At 51.1% G+C, this 21969-nt stretch overlaps 2 protein-coding genes across 2 annotated transcripts; one reads left to right on the top strand and one right to left on the bottom strand.

The window, feature by feature from the left end:
* The first annotated feature begins 2567 nt into the window (after positions 1 to 2567).
* LOC100900481 (nidogen-1) lies at positions 2568 to 3050 on the top strand. The gene is made up of 2 exons (XM_003740187.1): positions 2568 to 2654; positions 2742 to 3050. The coding sequence occupies exons 1-2, from the start codon at positions 2625 to 2627 to the stop codon at positions 2976 to 2978; spliced, it is 267 nt and encodes an 88-aa protein (XP_003740235.1). The 5' UTR covers positions 2568 to 2624; the 3' UTR covers positions 2979 to 3050.
* Positions 3051 to 15207: 12157 nt separating this feature from the next.
* Positions 15208 to 19016, bottom strand: LOC100900623 (uncharacterized). The gene is made up of 12 exons (XM_003740188.1): positions 18589 to 19016; positions 18342 to 18460; positions 17904 to 18218; positions 17675 to 17784; positions 17436 to 17594; positions 17024 to 17305; positions 16743 to 16937; positions 16530 to 16659; positions 16280 to 16392; positions 16043 to 16195; positions 15799 to 15940; positions 15208 to 15694 (listed from the first exon to the last, which is right to left on the bottom strand). Exons 1-12 carry the CDS (start codon positions 18762 to 18764, stop codon positions 15498 to 15500), a joined length of 2091 nt encoding a protein of 696 aa, XP_003740236.1. The 5' UTR covers positions 18765 to 19016; the 3' UTR covers positions 15208 to 15497.
* Positions 19017 to 21969: the final 2953 nt, after the last annotated feature.

A 21969-nucleotide genomic window follows, 5' to 3' on the forward strand; every position in this document is an offset into this window, starting at 1 on the left:
TGTGAAGGACGCGCGCGCTTCGACGGTATAAGAGAGCGATGCGCTCCCCTTATGCACGAGCGGAGGATGCTCTACCTGCTATGGGGCTTCAAACGGAACTCACAGTAGTTTATGAACCATGCCCTAGGGAAAGTCCCCGGACCATTTGCAGAAAGTGCACTCCGTAAGGGAGCAATCCTACCACGTGCCCGCATTGACAGTGTAGCGGAGTTGTGGTAGGACCTGGTTGCAGCGCAGATATGCAGGTGGCTCTCACAGGAGGAGGCTTACTCAATGGGGCTCATACAGTATCCTACGCAATATTTTTGGATCTATCTGATATGGATTCGCATTCGATCCCCTTGAAGAAATCTGAATATGAGGGGGAAGCCCAGGTGCGGCCGAAAGTCGCCATTAACCCGTGTGAGAGAGACGAATCTTCAGAATTCCTGGCCTGTGTTGCATCGTATCGACAGCGATGTGGGGGGAGCCAGTTTACATCACGCGGGGAAAAACGTCCCGCTGTTAAATCGAGCGAACGAGTGAGGCCCCTGAGGTCTGTTCGGAAAAGAGCATTTCGGCTCCATTCTTACAGAAGATCCGGTGGACTCCTATGAGAGACCTTGCTGGTCCTGAAAATCGGCGCTCTTCGCCGCAGACAGGCCTCATCACGATTTCCATTCCCTGCTTCGAGTCTATGGTGAAGACAGTCCTCTCTGCCCTCCATCATCTCATACCCAAGTGATTCATCATCCAGTGAAGTCGCATCGATTCATATCAACGATGGCCGATGGTTTGATAATCCGCGGTTTCCTCTTCCTACCCGTCAGGTATGGCCGACACGTGCCCAACTAGAAGAATCGTCGAAGGCGTTCGTATACGCAGGTGTCTCCGTATCGGAGGGGATACGGCATGAGTAGGCTACAGGTACCAATGGTAATTTGGCCCCGCATTGTCCGGAGTTCAGTCGCTGCCAAGGTTTATGGTCGTACCTAGGTCAAGCGTAAGCTCAGATGCGAACCATTGTTCCACGATTCATTGCACTATTGCTCGAGATAGAAGACGAGCGCGGTATTTATTCAAGGCTTATACCTCGCTTGCGGTTGAAGTCGGCGCGAATTCGCTTGTTCAATGATGACTCTCTACACCCTCCGAACATTTCTATAGAGCCTTCAATGAAGATGAGGTTAGCGATATTCGTTTCATTTCCGGGAGGTTCCCGAACAACGATGGCATGAGTCACTCTGAGCGGATTGTTTTTTCATCGAGCTCTCCACGATGAGGGTCAAGGATCGAGAAACTCGCGAAGTGTGCGAAAAGACTTCCGTTCCCTTGGGGGATGCCTCTGTCGATATGATTTTAATGCCTCTGGTGTTCAAGACCTATTCCGAAGTTCACGAGCCGTCGGCGTCGGATACCAGGAAGCGCCTATCTAATCGGGCTGGCAAAGGGTAGGGCCGCGTTCCTTCAGAGGTTGAATAACCGAGGCTTTTCATCACCGATCTGGCACCCGAAGAACATTCGGAGCCGAATCTTCGTGAAATATCCGAGACGCATCGCATCATAAGGCATTAGGACGCTTCAGAATCCTGTATTATTCTGGCAAGGTGAGGACGGATATCATCTCAACATGAACATGGTAGAGCCATGAACCGGTGGTGGAGGCGAAAAGAAAGTCAGCGCTATGAACTATTATTATCGGATAATCATATTGCGGTGTCGGCAATCGTTTCATAAATATTCGGTCGATAAGTGGTACCTATGTTCGCCGAATTGAAACCGAGCGTCTCCTATTCATCCGACTGATCCGAACAAAGTTGCGCTCTGTAGAATTTATTCCTCTACGCGTTGCGATGGAAAACGATGGGAACGTCGATCCCGATGATCTCGGTGAGATAGTGGTTGTACCAGCATCATTTACGGGAGGTCCAAGACACACGCATGAGTATGCTCAAGATTCGATGACTATGTATATGTGATATATGGGAGGCACGATAGCACGTCTGGATATTGCGTGGTCTGATTGCGTGGTCCACCTGATGTCTGTTCTACTCCGTGAATTTTCTCAATGAGGTAGTAGCCTGCTTCTCGGACTGGCCTCTCTGACGGTGCTCCCAGGAGGTGAACAGCCTGGTCTGTTGAGCTAGGGAAAGAGCCTTTTTGCATCATGTGTTCCTCGTCCGTCTCTGTCACTAGGATCTGAACTAGAAGCAGCAGGTGTCGGCGCGGTCACTGTTCCGGAGAGTGATCGTACAAAACATCTCTCGTATCGGAGAGCGGCTTCAATGGAAGGACAACATAGCGCCGCTGATTTTCCCGCTTTGTTGTCGAAGTGGCCTCGTTCACACCGTGACTCAGTTTCCTAGAATAATGCTCAACGATGAGCTCATCACCTCCGTGAACGGGGAAAAAGAGAACAGCAAGTGCACAAGAATTCTAAGCTTTTTTTCGGCGCGAACCAAAAATGACGTCATCTTGCAAGCGTTCGGAACTCCGGTCTCGAGACCACCGCAGCTCTTTCATCACACTCTTTCTCTGGGTGTGCCTTCGGTGGGATAAAAGCTCTGACTGAACGGATAATCGAGGAAAGCTCACCGCATCGTGCACGAGTGTCTTTCTCGCTCGAGTGTCATCCGGAGAGCACCATGAGGTTCAGCGTACCCTTAGTTGTACTGGTGAGTTCCGGTCGGAAAGAAAGCTTCCCAAGCGTTTGCGTCGAGCCGATTTGCGCCTGATGAAGCTGAACGTTTTCTCTGTTGCAGGTCGCTCTGATGGCTTTTTCTGAAGTCGCTCAAGCCCAAGTGGGACCCTGTACCAGAGCCAACATGAAGCAGCCCACCCTCCTGGGCCAGGAGACGTGGCAGTGCGATAGCGAAGGCTTGTTCCTCCGAGTGCAGTGTCATCCAAAAACCGGTTTCTGCTGCTGTGTCGAACCCCGGAACGGAAAGTGCTTGAAAAACACCGAAAAAGCTCCTGGAACTGGGCTTCCGCAATGTTGATGAACTGTGCCTTGGGGTTCAGTATCACAGCGGGAGGATCTCATTTCAATTCTGTACATAGGGTCGAGAGAGCCATCTCGTCCGTCGAATGTCTATCCGCAGTATATTCAATGGCATCATTATGAATAAAATTATTTATGTTTATTACACAACACTGTCTGAGGTTTCATCCTCGGTCGGAAGTTGAAAGGGATTGTATTTTATTCTCATGGGTTCCTTGTGTTCTCATTATCGTCGAGATCCCACTCTTCCGATCGGCGCAAAAGACTTTCTTTGGGACATTCTCGAGTCCGGATAGAGAACACGGAGTCTCGATATTCTTCCGTCCCGGTGTTCCGATGAGCCAAAGTTCGGAGGGAGTATGTATCTATCTATTGTACTGCTCATCGGTACGGCGATCCAGAACTGCATTTGGGACTGACGAACCCGCACCGATTTCTTTGCAAGCCTGGCTCCTCGACAGATGTTCCTTCCTGGACTTGCAGTATTCACGTAGCCAGCACTTAAGTCTACGTGGATTCGGACGGGGCTCCTCATTCTGTCATCGAGAGCTCCACCTGGCTTGGAGGGTCTCTTTTACCCACTTGGATCAACTTTTAGGAAATGCCCCTCCAATCTTCCGAATTGACTCGAAGCCTCTAATAAGACATGTGCACGGAATCAAGCCCCCGAAGGAGTTCAGGATATTGTGTCCTCGTGACTATCAATCGGGTGTTCTGCCCGCGGCCCATGGAGCCATCGAGACCACGGAATCGCTTCAGGCCGCGCAGTCTGGCCGATCATTCTGGGAAGTCAATGCAAATCGATGGATTCAAACCCCGAACCTTTCTCACGACCGGCTCCGACGGCCCGCACTCGTAAGCTATCGCGCGCGACACGCCGAAGGCCGATTGTGTCGATCCATGTCCGATTAGGGAATCGGAAATGATCTACGACGATTCTCACGAGGTTTGAAGCTCCTGTGCAGCTTCTCGATCATTAACGGGATATCTGCGTAGCCCAAGGTTTCCTAGACCACCTCTGTGATTCTTTTCCCTGGCCAAGATCAGAGTGCATGAACTCCATTCTAGGGAGATGATTATTCTGCCTATCATCCGTATACGGATATACGAAAGCATCATCCCGAAGATATCGTGCTTGTATATCCGATATAACCCGGGATGTTCAGGCATTCGCACTCGGAACAGCTCTTAGCAGGGCTGGGTGCCTCGATTATTTCTCGAACAAAGCGAAAGGAACGCGGTACAGCCCATCGGCTAATGACCAGCGATGATCGACAAAAATGTTGAGGTTGACTACAGGCGTCCAAGGTCAGTAGAGATGCAGATAGCTCGGCTTCGACATGCCGGATGCTGATTGACATTCGCTGAGAGGAGTCTATCGAAATCTCCCCTTTGTTGAATTGTTGACAGTCTTGGTGGGTGGTGAGCGGTGACCACTGAGGGCATCAACAGCATTGTCTTCGGAGACAAACTCGGTCGAGCCAATGAATTTCCCTCATTTCCGAACGCTCAGTGTTTCGTCCGTCGCGTCCTTGGGAGTCGCATCCCCACGACACTTTCGGCCGCCAGAGCAGGGAAAAATGGCGCTATAGACGATTCGATCCACGCGATTCATATTCGCTACGAGAGAAGGAGTTTCCTGCTCACGGGGATAAACCGAGACAGCGAACTTCCCTCAAAACCGATGCGACGCTCGTAGAACCCAGTGTTCATCCAGTATAAGAATGCGGAATCTTGACTTTGTCGGAGGCTCCGTCCTCGGAGGGATATTTTCGCACTCAGGATAAAAGCTGAAGGAACAGACCGATGATATATTCGTTGAGAGCAGCGCTACTCTTTTCCAACCAAGGTGTTTATTCGACTCTCTCTACAACTTGAGTAAAATTAGTCGTAATATGCACGCCTAAACATTTCATATATTCAGCAGGAGGCAGCCAATCTCTATGTCTTGGCCCTGTAACATCATCAGAGTCCAACGGATGTACACCAATCAATTACCGGAACTTTCTTTCATTCCGTCCACTTTCGGGCCGCGATTCGCCTGTCACTGTGTATTTACACCCTGAAGGGAATCGTTCACGCACATATATAATTTACACGTAAAAACTTGCGTACCATAGAATATACAGCTCGACTCAGTTATCCCCTCGACCAGAAGAAGTCGGCGGCAACAAGCTGATTTCCTTGAGGTTTCCAGAGCTCTATCGTTTTAAATACCTTCGTTTTATACATCGTGTTCATCTCGGAAAATCTGGAGATGACGCCGACTCAGCTCTATCGAGAGAATCTGATTGACAGCCATCCGATGGACTGCGACCTCGTTCAAGACAGCAGATCGCCTCGGTCCTGCTTCTTTCCTGTTGTCTGGAGAGGAATAATGATCATGTCCGCTATGTAGTGACCTATCCAATGGTGGAAACTACTCAAAAATCCACGTAAGTAGGTAGGGTCAATGATAAAATGCCGTGTTGAGGGCTCTGTCGTTCCGCGCTCCGAATAACCTTTCACTCGGAGCAAATTTCAATAGGTTTTGGGATTCACCGTTTTGTTATCTTGTGACGTGATATTCGCGAATCCCTTGCTCCCCGTATGCGTCTTGGCGTCGCGGGGAAGCTCACATTATGATAAGTCTCGATTGAACCGCCAAGACCACCGCTAATGTGAAAGCCTCATAGAGATCAAGCTTGGAACTTTGGAGGCGGAGCGAAATGAGCGGGATAAACTGAGAGAAATCTCATTCCGGCGCGACGCATGGATTGGGCAGTGATGGACGCTAATTCGACGCGCAAGAACACTACAATACAAAATAGAGCTCGCATCCGCTCGAGCCTAGTTCGAAGAATAAATAAAACATGGTTCCGCGTTACGGAGTTGATCGATAGCTCGATCACGGTGAGAAGACTCCTCCACGGAACGTCTAACATCGCATTTCCGAATCCAATTCCGCTTGGTAAAAAAATTGCATCACCTTCGTATTCAATTGCATATCCTAAAAGCTGAATTCTTTCGTGTATGTATCTCGAAAGTGATCGACAGACGTGAATTCGTTAATCTCGAACGATAACGCGGGATGACAATTCGGGCGCGGTTTCATGGAAAATGCATAAAAGAGCGTAAACGATGGTCTCTGCCTTGATAAATGCAGGTATGCTCCCGGAACAAACTCTTAGGAAATCGAAAGGGAATTTTTGTTACCCCCCCGCCCCCGACCGTTTTTCCGCGGACTCGTTTTCTGAAACGCACTGATGTCCTCTCCGATGAGCTCATTCGGGCTACGGTCCGGATGCGAGGCCACTCGGGAATCCGCGATTCGAGCTAATCTCGCACCCAGCCGTGCGTCTTTTGCGTGGGACTCCTACCGGACGAATTCGCATGTGCTCCTGCCTCTTTTGATTGGTTCGCAGGTTCAGTCTCAAGCTTGACCAATGCCATGACGGAGCCATCAGGCATTGTTCTGAATCTGACGAGTCGTCCCGCATAGGCAACTTCCATGAGACTCCACTCGCCGGTGAACGGGACGTATTTCTTCTCGGCTCGAGGTTTGTCGTTTCCAGTCTGCTCTGGACCGTTTTGTGATTCGTCGTTAGTTTCGGCATCCTCCGGAACGGAGAATTTGGTCGACGGCTGCTCGCTCGCGTCGTTCGTGTCGTGGGCGTCATTGGACGATGCGTCAGCTTGGATTGAGTTGTTTTTCGCTGATTGGCGACGTCTTGTGCGTCTGAATATAGCCGTCCCGTCCTCCTTGATAATCTACGAACAAGAGAAGGTCAGTCCCCAGCTAGGTTGCTATTCAACATGGTGGGTCTCATTAAGAAAGGTCGCATTGAGAAATGATGAAGCTCTCCAGGAACGTACCAAATCTTTCGGTTGAACTATATATTTCTTCGTTATTTTCGGAACCTCCATCTGAATGATATTGGGACGTGTCGGCGGGGATGCATCCTCCCAAAAGGGATGATTTGGTCCCTCAAAATTTTCTGGGAGCGGGATCCCCATCAAGGACCATTCCATCGTCGGTAGCCGTTCCAACGGATCGATCTCCGCCTGAAAGAGCGACTGGACTCGATAAGATCTCCTCCGCAACGGGCATACTTCCTCCTCCATGAAATACTACTTATACGCTCAGGCTCGGGGAGAATTCATGGGATTTCCCGGGATCGGCGTTCGTTTGATCTCCCGATCCAGAACTCACCTTTTGTGCGAATCTTCTATTTGGCTTCTTACTTCTCGGTCGGCATACTTGCTGAACGCATGCTGTTCGTGGCCGTAGCCGCCCTTTGTAACTTTCTCTGGCAGGGGCTGAAGGGCCCGCTTCCGTCTCCATGGCAGTTTCATCGTTCGCTAGCCCGTTCGCGCATGGGGCGGCCCGGTCCGAGTTTATGGGTCCCTGATTCGTGTCACCGGAGGGGCTACTGGAAGAACACCCTGTAGTTTCCAAGGTTCCCGCAACAGTCGTCGCGGATACTTTCTTCGAGGGCGCGGTTACAGACGTCGACGGGAGTGCGTCGTCCGTTTCGGCGGCGGTGTCCTCGTCGGACGCTCCGTGGTTTGCTATCGCCTCCCTTGCCAACTGAGTGATGTTTTTCGCGAAGGAGCTCCCGGTTCCAGAGGTTACGGTCGGCTCGTGGTCCATCGATTCTGCGCCGAGCGATGCGATCGACGTCGCCGAGGATGATAACGATTCTCTGTCGGACTCTAAATCCACGATCTCCTCGGTTTCCGCCAGGATTTCCGCTGACGACCTCGGTCGCTTCTTCGGCGTCGAACAGCTTCCCGAGTCTTCGGATACATCGCCGTCGAGCCCTCTTTTCATCGAGCGAGTGATCGCCATTTCGAGATCTTCAAAATCTGAATCCTCGTCTTCAACCCTGGAAATACGCGTGAACGTGAGAATCGTCCGGAGGACCAGAGCACTCCATGGTTCTAGAAAGCTCGGTCGTTAAGGACGGGGTCCTCTGGCCGTGGAAGTCGGAAGCCGCGAGCCTGGGCGCTCGATGCCACTCGAGGAAATTTTCTTCCCTCTTCCCGTCGGTCCCTGTCCGAGAATAGCAATCATGGATGGATTGTCCTGCTCCCTCGGACTTCGGAATATTTGTCATCAGGAGGTAATCTCGATAGCCAACGACGAGGACAAAGGAGTCCGAGCAAGAAAAAGCAGCCACTCATCGTGAAGGCCAGAAGGAAAATTCGGGATGCGGCCAGAGCAACGACGGTGATCGATCCGAGGGAGCTTCCGGAAAAAACGGAAACTCCGAATACGTGGCTTACTGCTGGAAACTACCTATCACATCAAATGAGAACGAGTTGGAAAACCTGTGCTCGAAACAGCTGATGCCATCTGATCGCCACATCCGTTCCGACAACATGAAGCGATCCGAGACCATAGACGCTCATCGGCTCCAAAGGTCAACACGTCGAGCTTTATGGCCGTCGGCTGGATCCCGATTCCCGAGCCCATTGAACACCAGCGCGATTGACACGAGGGTTCACAGCGAAAAGATCCACTCGGTACTCGGTAGTACTGCTTCCGTGCTTTAGCACTTGACACAATTCTCCAGTGAGGAGCTCTTCCGAGCATTAGGCTTTCGCACTTACAGGGTTCCGTTGATTAGCAGCCAATGCTGGGCTGAGAGCGCGGGCACTTGTTGCGGGTCCACCATTCTGAATGCGGGACCGCCCGGGCCACCCAGACTAGCGAGAGTATACCTTGTGCTCATGTGCTTCAAACAATATAGAACATGACTGTGTCGCTCCTCCGGAGAACACGCATCGAGCTGCAAAAGATCAGCGCGGTCAGATCTAGCGACGGATGTGCGTTTTATTCGAGCTTCGACAGAGCCCCGAGAATGATCCGCCGGTCAGGCTGAAGTTTCGGATCGTGTCGTGCTCGGATAGGAGGACTCACCTCAATCGGAACTTGTAACAGACTCCAGATCGAGTCCAAATAAGGGAAAATCTCAGAGTTGGTTTCAAAGGCTTCGCTGTCTGGCCGGGTTAGATGCAACTGATACATGACGATATCAGTCACATCCACCCAAGACAGTGGTAGTCTGGTAAGGTATTCCGCTCCTTCAGTACAGACGGAACAGCGGAAATTGTAGAAGAAATCGCCCGCCAGGAGGGGCCACGCCAAAGAAGAAACACATTCTGTAATGAGCGGAAGAAATACGAGTCTGAATAAGAATCTGCCGGAAGAAACGACTTATCGAGGCGGATGAACCTCGCACGCAGATCAGAGTGAACAGAACGACGTATCGCAGGACGAAACAACACAGAGATCTCGCGGCATTGCAGCGGATTTTCCTGGACCGGCCCGGAATATGCCGTCTAGATCGGTGCTCCCCGGACTAAATTTCGAATACCATCTATAACTCACTTTCATGGTACCATACAAGGCATTTCCGACATTGGAGCATCTTGTCATTCCATACACCAGTTTTTCCACAATAGCAAGAGCTATCTGCTGAATTTTCAGTATCGTGTGCGGCATAGGTTCCCAGTTTGGTTGGGGAAAATGGTAGAATTGTCGTTTTGTAGAGCAAACGAGTGTTTGCCTTGAAGTTTTTCGCGCTTTTCTGAAATTAAGCGAGAAGCTTCCATCAGTCAGGACTAGCGACCGTGGTTATTCGTTGAAATCGCAAGAATTTACTGCGGAAAGGGGCTGAGCTCTAGAATCCATACAGTACAGCACTCACCCGGACCGACCCTTGTGGTACACAGTCTCTACACTTCCAGGATTTTGATGCGTCATCGACAAATAGTTGAGATATTCTTGGAAAGTGGCAGGTCTGATGGTAAGCTTTTCTACATTGATCACAGACGACCACCATTCGACGTTCTGAAGCATTTTCTCCACAACCACTGCAGGGCAATAGTAGTCTCAACGAGAAGCAGGTTTCCTCTTCGGTAGCGCTACTGCTATCAGAGTTTTGGGTGCTTTGACTTCGGGGACTATCAGTTGTCATGGAGTTCTTCGAATGTAGACTTCCTCGTCGAGGGTTCGGTGGTCGACCTCGTTTACGTTTAGCTCCCATGCCTTCCATCTTCCCTTGACGCAATCCCCGGGTTCAAAAAATGAACGGGGATGTGTCCGAAGATCAGAAAACCATCGGTCTGAAAAAGCAAAGCCTCCTTGAAAAATTGCAAGCATATCATTCATCACTCACATCGCACTGGCCTAATAAACCTTGAGATCTTCTGAAGAAACGCCTGATAGAGGAAGATCTCTTTGCGGGGGTCAGATCGCCAAGTTCCGCCTCACTCGCAGGTGCCTCCTCTCCTGTTTTCGATTTCAGAGAGTTTCACCCGATCTCGATCTGACAGATTCTCTTCCAAGTTACCCGAACGAGCTTCGAGTTCCTCCAACATTCAACCAATGAACGTCCGACTTCGAGATTCGGCAGGGTTTCTGGAGCACCAACGACGGTCGATACGAGGAGGATTCGACGATACCAGATGGGAGATAGCACGCCGAAAAGCCTCTCAAGTTGACCCGAATAATGGGGGAATCACTTTTCTTTTTTGCCTTTCCTCGTGCCCTGAGCGATTCCAGATTCTAGCCATGAACATGGAGATCACAAAACTTGATCGATCACCTCGCCTGTCGCATCGAAAAAACGTGACCCGTCGACTTGATCGAGTTCAGGCATGGCGAGGCTTCGGAACGGACTACTTATCTGGCTCTCCGGATTCCGAATCTGTATAGTTTCGCTGGTTCCCATGCAAAGTTTCCTCTTGACAAAACCACACCTCCGAGGGATCGAGGTCGCAAGAGTTCCCTTTCGTATAGTCGATCGTTCCGGCCACGCGACGAGAGAGGAGAATTTCGGATGCGTTCGCCTCCTGCTCAGCCAAAGAAATCGTCCCAAGTCCGACGGCCCCCTCTCGAGGCCCGAAACGGCGCCAGGTTCTTTTTCTCCCATGCGTGAAGGGGGCCCGCGAAGTGACGATCTTAATTGACGGCTGGGGTCTTCCAACGCTTTTCTGACGGCGACCACAACATCCAGGCTATCACGCCTCCTCACGGAAATCGAATCTTCCGGAATGGAAACAAGCATGCCATGACATTCTACGAATCTTGACTCCGACCATCTGAACCGTCGAATAAGTGACGCACTCGGTCATGGAGAAATCGACAGCAGCCGCGATAGATACGGCCCCTCGAGCGCCTTTACCCAAACACTGCCTTCGGGACAATTCTCTGACCCAGGAGAGAACCGCCCGATCCCCGCGGGCCACCCACGATCTCTAGGACTCCGCTGAACTCCCACAGCATTTTCTGCATGTTGTAGCACTCGGTGGTGAGCGAGTTTCTCCTCGCACGATACAGCACCGGAAGAATGCAGCAGCTCAGCGCAAAACCGCTGCCGACTCCTCAGCGGCAAGTTCAAGAACCCACCGCCGTGCGAAGTGGGCCCCTTTTCGACAACGGCTTTCAGTTTTGTCGTTAGGGCTAATGTTTGGACTCCGATTGGGAAATGAGCCCTTTTGGGCCGTCCGGGTCCTATCCCAATGAGCCGCTAGAGGTTTTCGGCTTCGATTGCTCGCGCGAATAGGCGAGCTAGCGATGATGGTTCATCAGACCTCTCTATACAGTCGAGTGTTCGAATCAGCTCACATTGATTGGAAGACGGTGTCTGACGCCTGGGGGGAGAGATCCCGGGTCCGAGACTCCAGGTCGGTATCTCGGAGCCGTCTTGAGGCTCCCACGTTCACTATTTTGAGCCTTCCGGCATCATGCCCCGTATTTGGCACATCCGATTAGGAGAAAACTGAACCAACGTTGGAACGACGGCAGGACGCTGAGCACTTAGACTGCACCGCCATCTTGTCGGGAAGGGGGCGCTCCGGGCGAGCAAAATTTTCACAAGGAGCCCCGAGAGCAAATTTTTACCCAATTCTGCTTCTCGTGAATTAGCGATCACATCTTTTTCCGAAGCGTCGCCACAGGTTTATGAGAGGTCCGTAGTCTCGACCGGAGCCAACTTCTGCATCTTTCCAGTTTATTCCCCTACGACGGGAGTCAAAACTCACAGCAACATGTGAGAAGCCACGATGAGATTCGCGTTCGATGGCTCCCACGCTCCGATGTCGTCCGTCGAACCGCTGGGAGTTCTAAAGACAGAATACTTTCATCGCAACGATTTACACATTAACTAAGGAAACATCTGTTTCCCATGAGATCGAATTGATCAGGAACAGATGATTGCGATTGATCGCGAGCTGCGCCCTCACCTCTCGGATGAGAACGATAGCATCTCGTCGGTCTCGATATTCTCTACGGACATTTAGTTGCAATAGAGCTCAGGAGCTTCTGCCGACACTGCGAATTTCAATGACGATCCGAGAACAAGTAGAATCAATTTCCATAGTGGAATTCGTTCACTATGTTGAACGCTTAACACACTGAGCACCCTTCCCCTCCTCTCAGTCAGGGCTTTTGTTTATTATGACCTTCCTCCTCGCTCACGTTGGGCGTCGTCTGCTCGCAAGTCGGAACATTTCGAACCTGAACGCGGAATGCTGGACCTCTGCTGTGGCATCATTGCGCGCCATATTCGAAGAGGAGCTCGATGAGCCGGGGACCACTCTCTCGCAGTCTCTCGGGAGACTTCGTGCCGAGTTTGCAAAACCGCTTAAGGAGCCAGAAGGAAACATTCAATAATTCCGCATAATGAAGAGTGGTGGCGCATTCAGGTCGAGACTTCGGGATCAGTCGGTCGGCATTCGCGGAATCCACGAGGACCCTGGGGATCTTCGGAGCCATCGGACAGATCGATAGGTGATGCTTTCCGGAGTTAACAGATGAACCGTGCATCAACGAATCGATGATTGATTTTAGAGAACTTTCATTCTAAGCAGAGCTCTAAAGAAAGACTAGCTTGACTGCTTGCGAGCTGGACACGGTTTCGGATTGGTGTGCACTCGTTTTACAATGGAAATGTATTTTACAATCTGCGGAGCGCAACCCGTCCCAGATGTCAACTTCTGGCTCCTGCTGCCAAACGGTTACCGTGAGGAGTTCGAGGAGCGGGGAGAGCGTTCGAGAGCTTCCTACGGTATGGTCAACCCTCAATCAGGTGAGATCGGAAACGGCCTCCGAGCAAAGGAGGATCAAGAGGATGGGCGCCAGTGTGTTGGTGCACAGTCATCAGCCCGAATACCCATGCGCCCGAATACTGGATTGGACTACCCTCTCCGAAGAAGCCCGCTCAAGTGGAGTTTCTCTCTGTGGATCGGATAATCTATCTACCGTGAAAACCGCCAGACGGGTTTACTCGCGGCTTTGCCGAGAAATAGACCGGTACCTCAGGCGGACCTATTGTGCGGCAGTCGGGTTTGGAAGCCCGGAATATTCGGACTCCCGATTTTTCTTCGAAATGAAACAGCTCCAGGAGCAGAGTACATGTTGCTATCATCATAAGCATGTTAATTCATGTATGTACTTGCGATTATCTATTCAATGTGCGTCAGGATAATCTTGCCAGACCGATCCCCCCCTATTCCGGGTTGTCACGAGTTTGTATTCCTTCTTCGCTTTAGAGGACGTACGGGTTTGAAGGGGAAGCGCCCAAACGGAGTCAAGTCATCGGTGCGGAGAAGCTTCATCACTAGAGCTGAAACTTTCATGCACTGAAAAAAATGAGAATATGCATGCAAATATGCAATAATGAGGAGGGATATATGCTGTTCCGAACAAAGCATAAGCATAATTTGATCTGACTTCGATGTAATCTATAGGCTACAGTATACAATGACAGTCATCCTAAGGTTCTCGAAAATTAGACTATGCCGACGATCGCTCAGGATATGTTTTAGCGAAGAGAAACTCCTTCCCACATCCACTAAGGAAAGAGGAGCAAACTTGAAAGATGACAGCTCGGCTGGACTAAAATCGCCGCTGCTTGTACCATCTGTATCCTCTCCCTTTGAAACCTTCGCTATGGAACTTATTCGCTCGTAGTCTGGGTTGCGATAGCGAACATCCGCACATTTCCGACGAAGTCTCTCACCGATGGGCCCGGGGGTGAGCTCGATCGTCGCGAGGATTTCTTCGAACACGTCAATGCTTTCGGAGAGCATCGTCCCTTTCCTCTCGAGCTTCTCTATTCCACAGGGCAATTTTCCGAAATGATTGGAGATGAAAGCTAGATTTTCTCTCAAGGATGCTCTTGTCACCAACTCCTGCGTCACACCGATGCTTGCGGCCTCCGTCGGGTCCAGGGCATTAACCACTGGGGCGACCGCCTCGAAATGCTGGGCGTAATATATCGCAGCATTGACCCACGTGCCCCACCTTGTGAGGACGGGCTGAGGTGGCAGGGGTACGTTGGGAACCATCTCTCGGAATTCCGTGACTCTGGAAGCGGATTCAAGGAAAACCTTCTTGCCGTGCGCGACGAGTTTGTCAAGATCGGGGAAGACGAGCCGGATTTCTTCGGCTACTCGATGCACCGCGTGCGCTGCACAGGTCAAATGTAAAATTCTCGGGAAAAGGGGGGCCTTGCCTGCCTTTTTCATATAGGCTGCACCATCCGACACGAACAATAGAACCTTGTTACGTGACCCGCGCGTCAGACGGCGTGCATCGCACATGCCCGAACGAGACGGATACAGATGAACACCTACCAAGGATGCCAGGACTTCTTATCGAAATCTTCATACTAGACATACACACCCACTTTTCGCTCCCATCTCAGATAGCCCAACTCGCATGAAATCACAGAAAATGCATTTTATGCGGTGAAATTCCAAAACATGCATTTCGAGCCGAAATTGACCCGATCATGCATTTTCATGCAATATATGCATATTGCATGAAAGTTTCAGCTCTATTCATCACGCAACACGCTCCGGCTCCACTCTCCATCTAAATTGGTGACGGAACAGGATCGCCAAGCTCACAGACACAGGGAAGGAAGGGAAAGAGTTCACTCGAGAGACGGAATCAGCAAACTCCATCGCGAGCTCAGACCCGCGTTACGCCATGCGACGCCCCGAGTCCCGTCTCATCGGACGGAATTGTACCGTGTTTACAGGTGCTGGGCAGTCGCCGTTCTCGGGGATGAGAATAGTTTTGAGATTTCATTATTCCGATATCACATTCGGACGGTAAATCAATACCACGTTCGCGACCTCTCTCGCGATTGACTTTTCGGAGAGCCTCCACGGTGATCGTATCGGAACTCGTATGCAGATTCCCGATGCGAAGAGGTCTTCAGATTGAGTCATGGGATTATCGAATCCTTCGCTTTATTGCAGAAAATGTTCGCGCGACTTCAGGAGTGAAGTCTGATATGCTCATGTCATAAAGTCTATTCGAACGATTTGATCGACGCTGCCAGGCGGATGCCTTGGACCTCTCCCGGTATGAGCGCATATCTAGTTTGCCAGACAGTCGATAAATGTAAGGTGATGCACGAATGAATGATTAAAAGATACTGAGCAAGGTCATGACGCCCGGAAAGAGGATGAAGAAATTTTCTCCGTTCAATTATTGGAAGGCCTTTCGCAACGACTAGTAGACCTCATTTGCCTTCCACCCGGAGGGTCCTGCTTCTTGGATATGCTCGTGGTCTAGACTCTGTTCCATCTCTCCAAGAGGAACGACATCGGGTTGTGTCGTCTGATTGAACCTGGCCCTGAAGTAGATGTATGAGAGACCTCCGCCGATGCCTAGCACGAAAGCTGCGAAGCACACTCCGATGAAGGTCCCTGGAATGGAGCGCATTTCCCAAGCCTCAGTAAGACATCGGCTAACTGAGGTCTGATAGAGCTCCGGGGAGCGATCATCGTCTTCCATTGCTAAGGCTCCTCACCTAAACTGTATCCGGAATCAGGACTGACGGGCTCATCTGGTTCTTGAACGACTTCTCGTCGAGAGCGTCTCAAATTGGCAACACTGCTCGTCGGGTTCAACATCCTGAACGAGTTCTCGACAGCGATCAGCTGATCTCCACCCTGCGGAGACAAATTTTCGTGACTCGAGACTCCGGTCCGGGTCGGATACAGCGACGAGGTACCGAAGATAACCGAATCATTCGATCTTCTTCCATCCCATACCTCAAAAACGAAAGGAACGGCGAAATTGCCTTCGTCTACATCTTTTGCGATTCTCTGGGCGGCCTCATCGATCGATATAGAAATTTCGGAATCGATCTCCTCTAACGGCTCGAGGAGAGTTACCGTGGCAAGCACGTCGGACGCCTCGTAGGCCTGCAAATATCGGATACCGTAAAGTGGAATCCTCGTTGATCTAGTGCTCATACAGCTTTTTTTTGTCATAAGGTCTGGACTCACGTTTACGGCTTGAACTCTCATCAAAGTGTCGAGATCTCCCCTGAGATAAATCTGATGTCGGAGCTCGTCCACGAACTCGTCTTTTCTCCCGCTTATCACGCCCCACGTGCTTCCTGCGAACATTGAAGAGTCTTTCCCCACCACTACGAAACCAATTTTCTAGATCATCCGGTCAGAGATATTCCCTCAGAAATTCGAAAGTATTTCCGCAGGATCTTCTCACATCGCTCTTCGAACATCTGAAACTTACCGGCGAACCTCAATTCGAAAACTTTCCGTTTGTGATGAACGATGCAACCCGGAGCTGAGAAGAGGTGCAATGGTCGGTGCTCGCTGCTGTATCGGAAGTACGAGGTCTGCTCGTAGCTCAATCGCGCCGGCTGCGGAGGATTCTTGGCCTTAGGTACTTTCTGGAGCGATTGAAATGCGGAAGCAGGAATCGACCGATGTAATTTCGACTCACGTTCTCGCCCTCGGGATCCGACGCGATCCGTTGAGTGAGTTGGGAGACGGGGACGAATTGGAAAGCTCCAAACGACTCGGTTGCTTGTTGCACATCGAAACGGAGTGACGTTTCATGGGCGGTTGCGAACTCTGCGTTAGGCTGCGTGGTGTAGTTGGAAGTGTACACGAGCACATCGCCGTTCCTCTCGACATACTGAAAATCGAGCTCAAGTTCAGAAACTCCTCTGGGCGGCGAATTCGAGTTAAGAGTTGAATCTGAAGCCATGAATGGAAGCCAACCTCGCCCTTCAGGGCTCTTGGACCGTCCATGCCGATGAGGTCGAACACTTTCTTCAGCTTGTAAGTGCCGTTGACCTTCACGGAGAGGGGAAAGTCTTCGGTGAGGGGTTTAACAACGCATCGACCGTTGATCTTGTCAGTGATGAACACCGCTCGGTACGGAATGTCGGCGATGATCGAGAGCGGTCTCCCAGCGAAACTTTCGAAGGTGGTCCCTTCGACTTCGGATCTCCGTGGAGTCCAATCCAAACGAGCTATTTTGTACAAATCCGTGACCCACACCTGGATGATGGCATTCGAGCGATTTAGTCGCCGGACCAAACCAAGGAGTTCAAAGCCTTCAAGGCCAATACGAGAATCGGAGTCAGAACCCGAGGAGCCGATCGCTCAGCCGCTGATCCCCGCCACCCACCTCCCGGTAGCTCTGCTCGATGTTACCATACAGTACGCCTTCCTCGGTGCTTGACCAAGAAAATGTTTCCTGCCTCCAGGCAAAATCGTCGCTCATGGCCGGAAAGTTCTTGCGGTCCACGACGCCCGGATGATTGGCGCATACCTTGTGCCTGGGGAGCTGATTGGGGGAATTAATGAAAGAGATTATCCAGTTGAGTTTCGTAGAGTGCGCTTGGGGGTTCGGGACAACAGTCTTACTGAGAAGACATCGGGGGGAAATTGCGGATCTCTGTCGAAGCGAATTATGGAGAGCACTTCGTCGACGCCGTCGCCGGTGCGCTCGCACTTGACCGGCTTTTCCATGTCGTCTGAAAAGCAGATAAATATCGAGCCTCCGATTGTGTTCTGAGCATACTTCCTCGATCATTCCTTCCTCGCCAATAATTCCCAATCGGAGCTCAACTGCTCGAGTGATAGAGTCCTGTACCTTCCTGGGTCCAGTAGTAGACGACTTTGAGCAATTTCCCGGTCGATTCATCCACGACGCAGCCTTCGAACTTGTTCGATTTGATGAAACGACTCGAGTCGTCAGAGACATTCCCCGCGAACTTGAATCGGAAAGGACCCCCGAAGAGGAGCGAGTGGTAAACGTCGCTCATACGCACGGGTCTCTCCGAAGGGTTAAAGAAATAGAGATTGGGATAGAGATCCGGTGTAATTGGTTCGTAATTGAGTGAGGCGTCTTGATCCATCGAGCCGTCACTCGATTCGCCGGTCGCTTCGTCGGTCTTTCTGACAATATCTGCAACAAACACGAAGTCCTCTGGTTGTTCTCGGGAGTGGAATGGACCGCGGACCCACATAGGAACTCGTCGGCCGGCTCCTGCATTCATTCAATCTGGGATGCGTCACATCAACCACTTACCGGGCCGCGGCACATTGTATCCGAAGCTCGAGGAGAACTCGAAATCGAATATCATCACCTTTCCCTTGTTCATGGAATCGACTCTCTCGACTCGAGCTTTCTGTTCCTTCCAGGAATACCTTCGATTGGACGGGAGTTTTCAGATGGTAACGATAATCACTGATGGCGCTCGCTTCCCCGGAACGGTGGCCCCCGTTCCCTACCCCTTCGAAAGCTCCGAGAATCGTTGCTCGAACTACTTACTCACCAGACATCGAAGTATTCAGCTGTCTTCTCTACCAGATTGATTTTCTCATAGACCATGTGAAAGTTTTCAGGCAGCACGGGTGGGAGTGGACCGAAGGATTCCCTCGGAATTTGACAATCTTGGGCGTTTGTCCCGAGCCAGAGGCTCATTTGGAAGAGGAACACAGGCAGCCTCATCCTGAAGTCGCACTTTTCCGTATTCAAGGGAACCGAAGCACACAAGATACTTGCGATGAGCCTCCTTGATCTTACGCGTCGCTCGATACCGAATTCCCAATCAAAACATCGAACACCCGACTTGATCTGGGACCAGCCTTTCTGGTAGACTTTCGTGTCGAGATTTCGCTTGTGAGAAGGGCCGGAATCAGTTTTTGGCGGCGTTTCTCCCTTGTGATCGAGGATTCCTCGAAAGCTCAGTTTAAATCCACGGTCTACGAGACGGCATCTTATTATTGAGCTCGCAGGAGCGCTCGACGAAAGATCTACGTGATAGCGAGTCAATCGAATCACGGAGCTTCCCTAAGACGCCAGGCTCGTTTATTCATGAATATTTGATCAATGAGGTTAGTTCTCTCAGTGCTTGAGGTTCTCATCCTAATCCTCGCTCCACGATGCCCCTGCGTCAAGCAAGCCCCGCCCTTGAGGTCCGAAGTCCAATTCTGGCAGTTTACTAGTTTTCGTCCGATGCCGAATCGCCAGCCAATCTTCTCTTCGGGGGCTATTGACAGGACTTGAGAGATAAAAAATTCACTCGGAGATTCGATACCAAGATTTTCCCATCGCCCAAACTTCTGGCGGCAGCCGAATCCTCCCATCCGGCGGCGTTCCTTTAGGGCTCACCCTCTCCTGGCGGCCTGGCATTCTGCTTTTATCTTGCCCTTAGCTCATCCGCCGCTCATCGAGAGCGAGAGCAGCGGAATGACCATGGCTCCGCAAATGGGCATCGCGGAAACTTGGGATCGAGCCTCCCATTTAGGGCCGTCCGTGCCGTGTTTACAGATGATTTGTGGCGTGGACAAGCATTCTCAGATCAGACGGATCGGAAAATGAACATCGCGAGCCAAGGGCCGGGAACTACACTCTCCAACGTCTTGCGACGGAGGCTTCGGGGTAACTCACAATATTGGATGTTATCGATTAGAGTCCATGAGCTACCAGCTCGCAGTCTTTATCCTGCGACCAGTCGTGGCGAGGCCTCACCTTCTATGTTCACCGGAGAGTGAACTCTCCGTTTAGCGAGCCGCGCGACCTGAGCAGAGCAACGAATAAGTGGCGGATAGCGCCTTCAGTTTTCTGTCTGACATGAGCGGCTAACAGATTCATCGCGATCGAGCAAAATGGAAAGAAGAAATATCCTCTGCCGATACGATGCTTCACTCGGGGACAATGTGTACTGGGAATTCGCCGTCGCCGACGGAGGGATCGGCCTAACCAATGTCGAGAAAACTTCCGAACAGCCGTCGCAAGCGCTGCTGTCACTCCGGCGAGAATCCGAACTCAACCTCTCAGCACAACGATAGACATTCATCCTTCGCGATTCTTAAATTCCGCGTGTTTACGTTGGTATTAAATATCACCACATGTGGAGGAACAACTCGGAAAACAGCAGTGATGGATTCGGTCAGCTGCGTCGTCGACCCTTCCCGAGATCCCAGCCCAGGGTTTAACAATTGTCGGATGTCTCAAACCGTGGACAATCCCTAGACTACCTTATGAGAACGATAGTTCGCATTGACCGTGAAAATCGACAGCGCGAGCTCAATGGGATCGTTCGCAGGCTTTGAGGCTCCTGTCCCGACTGAGGAGACCTCAATTTGCCACCGTCACCTGCCTGAATGCTTAATATCGAGACGGTTCAAGCGAGAAGCCTGGCTCCATCTTCCGTTTGCTTGAAATGGGCGCCCAATGCGAGTTTTGTGCGCCCAAGGAACGAAGTCAGGCCACTCGGATCGGAACCCTACATAGAAAAAGCGAGAGCCTTGTCGATAGTATCTTCAATGTGCTGTGTCTCGTTTACGGATTGCAAGTTTCCGACCCGAGGGAATGGCGCAGAGCTCCAATGAAATTTTTTGGTTCAGTGTCCTTGTCGGTATACGTGATCATTGTGCTGGAATTTGCTTTCAGCGCGATGGCCCATCCAGAAAAATTCAGTCTGACGAGAATCTTCGATGTCATCAACGACTCCATTTTCTCTTTGACAAGCCTGTGGGTATCCTCAGCATTCGTCACGAGACGGGAGTCCGTCGTGGCGCTCCACAACAGGCGAATCAAGGATACAGCGATTCCGTTCGTGCTCTCCTCGCCGACGATTTGCTCTTCGCTGTATTATATCGGTGCTAGCGTCGGCTGGAAAGGATCGCTCCGCGAGACTTGCTTCACGAATTGTGTTCTGATCTCAACGGGATTCTTCTCTGTGTAGACCGATGTCCTTGCGGGCCATCGGGCTTCACTTCAGGATATTCTGCATTGCGTGCGAGAAGTGAAGCTCGAGTCTGTAGCTGTCAAGATAATGGTGTCGATCGTGCTTTGTTGCACGGAGTCCTTGAACGAGGAATTTGATACCCCGAACGCGTCCTTTCAGTTCTTCGCATTGTTTTGCATTGCGATTCAGATTTGCTTGCTTTCGAAAAACGCGTCGGATTGCATCTCGAAGTGTCACACAGCGAGAAGCTCGTTCTCTGAGCTCACGGACACAACAGATTCTGTCGTCTGCGAGCTGTGCCGCGTGAAATACCTGCGGCTACTGAAGTTCCGGGACGAAATAGACGCTCTGAGAGTTGCTTGCTCCTCGCAGAGCACGTCCGGCTTCCTGAACTACGTGATCACTTGCATCACCTGTGTCGCGGTCGTATAACAGTTCGACTTTGAAGTGATGAGCGCGATGTCAAAACTCGCCTCGCAATAATCCTAAGCGTGCAACAGCGAGTACCCTTACTGAATCTTTTGGATCCTTCGAATCGATCGAGTTCGAGGAACGATCCGGGTTTGGGCGGATGGCGTCGAGAGCCTCGCGGCTCTCATGGTACAGAATCGGACTCTGGTTGACTAGGCAGAAGAGGAATCTTGACGTCGCGTCGCTGCCCGCTTCGAGATACCTAGATTGATTGTCCAGAGGATGCCGAGTACCACAACGTGAACGTGATTTACCTCGGTTGAATCCCTCGGGGCGAGGGTCGTGGCAATCCGGGAGTTCGCCGGATCACTTGGCCTTGGGCTCTTTATTTCTCTCCCACCTCGAACAAGTCTACCGCTGAATGCTCCACCTCAAGACATCGATTAGAGGTGACGGCCTCGTGAAACGTCATTCTTCCAGCCGCGACTTCTATCATATAGTCCGACGCACATTCTCATTTGAATCCTCGCCGCTGAGCATGGTAGGGAG

The sequence above is a fragment of the Galendromus occidentalis genome, unplaced genomic scaffold, assembly GCF_000255335.2.
Source record: "Galendromus occidentalis unplaced genomic scaffold, Mocc_1.1 scf7180000076820, whole genome shotgun sequence".
Lineage (NCBI taxonomy): Eukaryota > Metazoa > Arthropoda > Arachnida > Mesostigmata > Phytoseiidae > Galendromus > Galendromus occidentalis.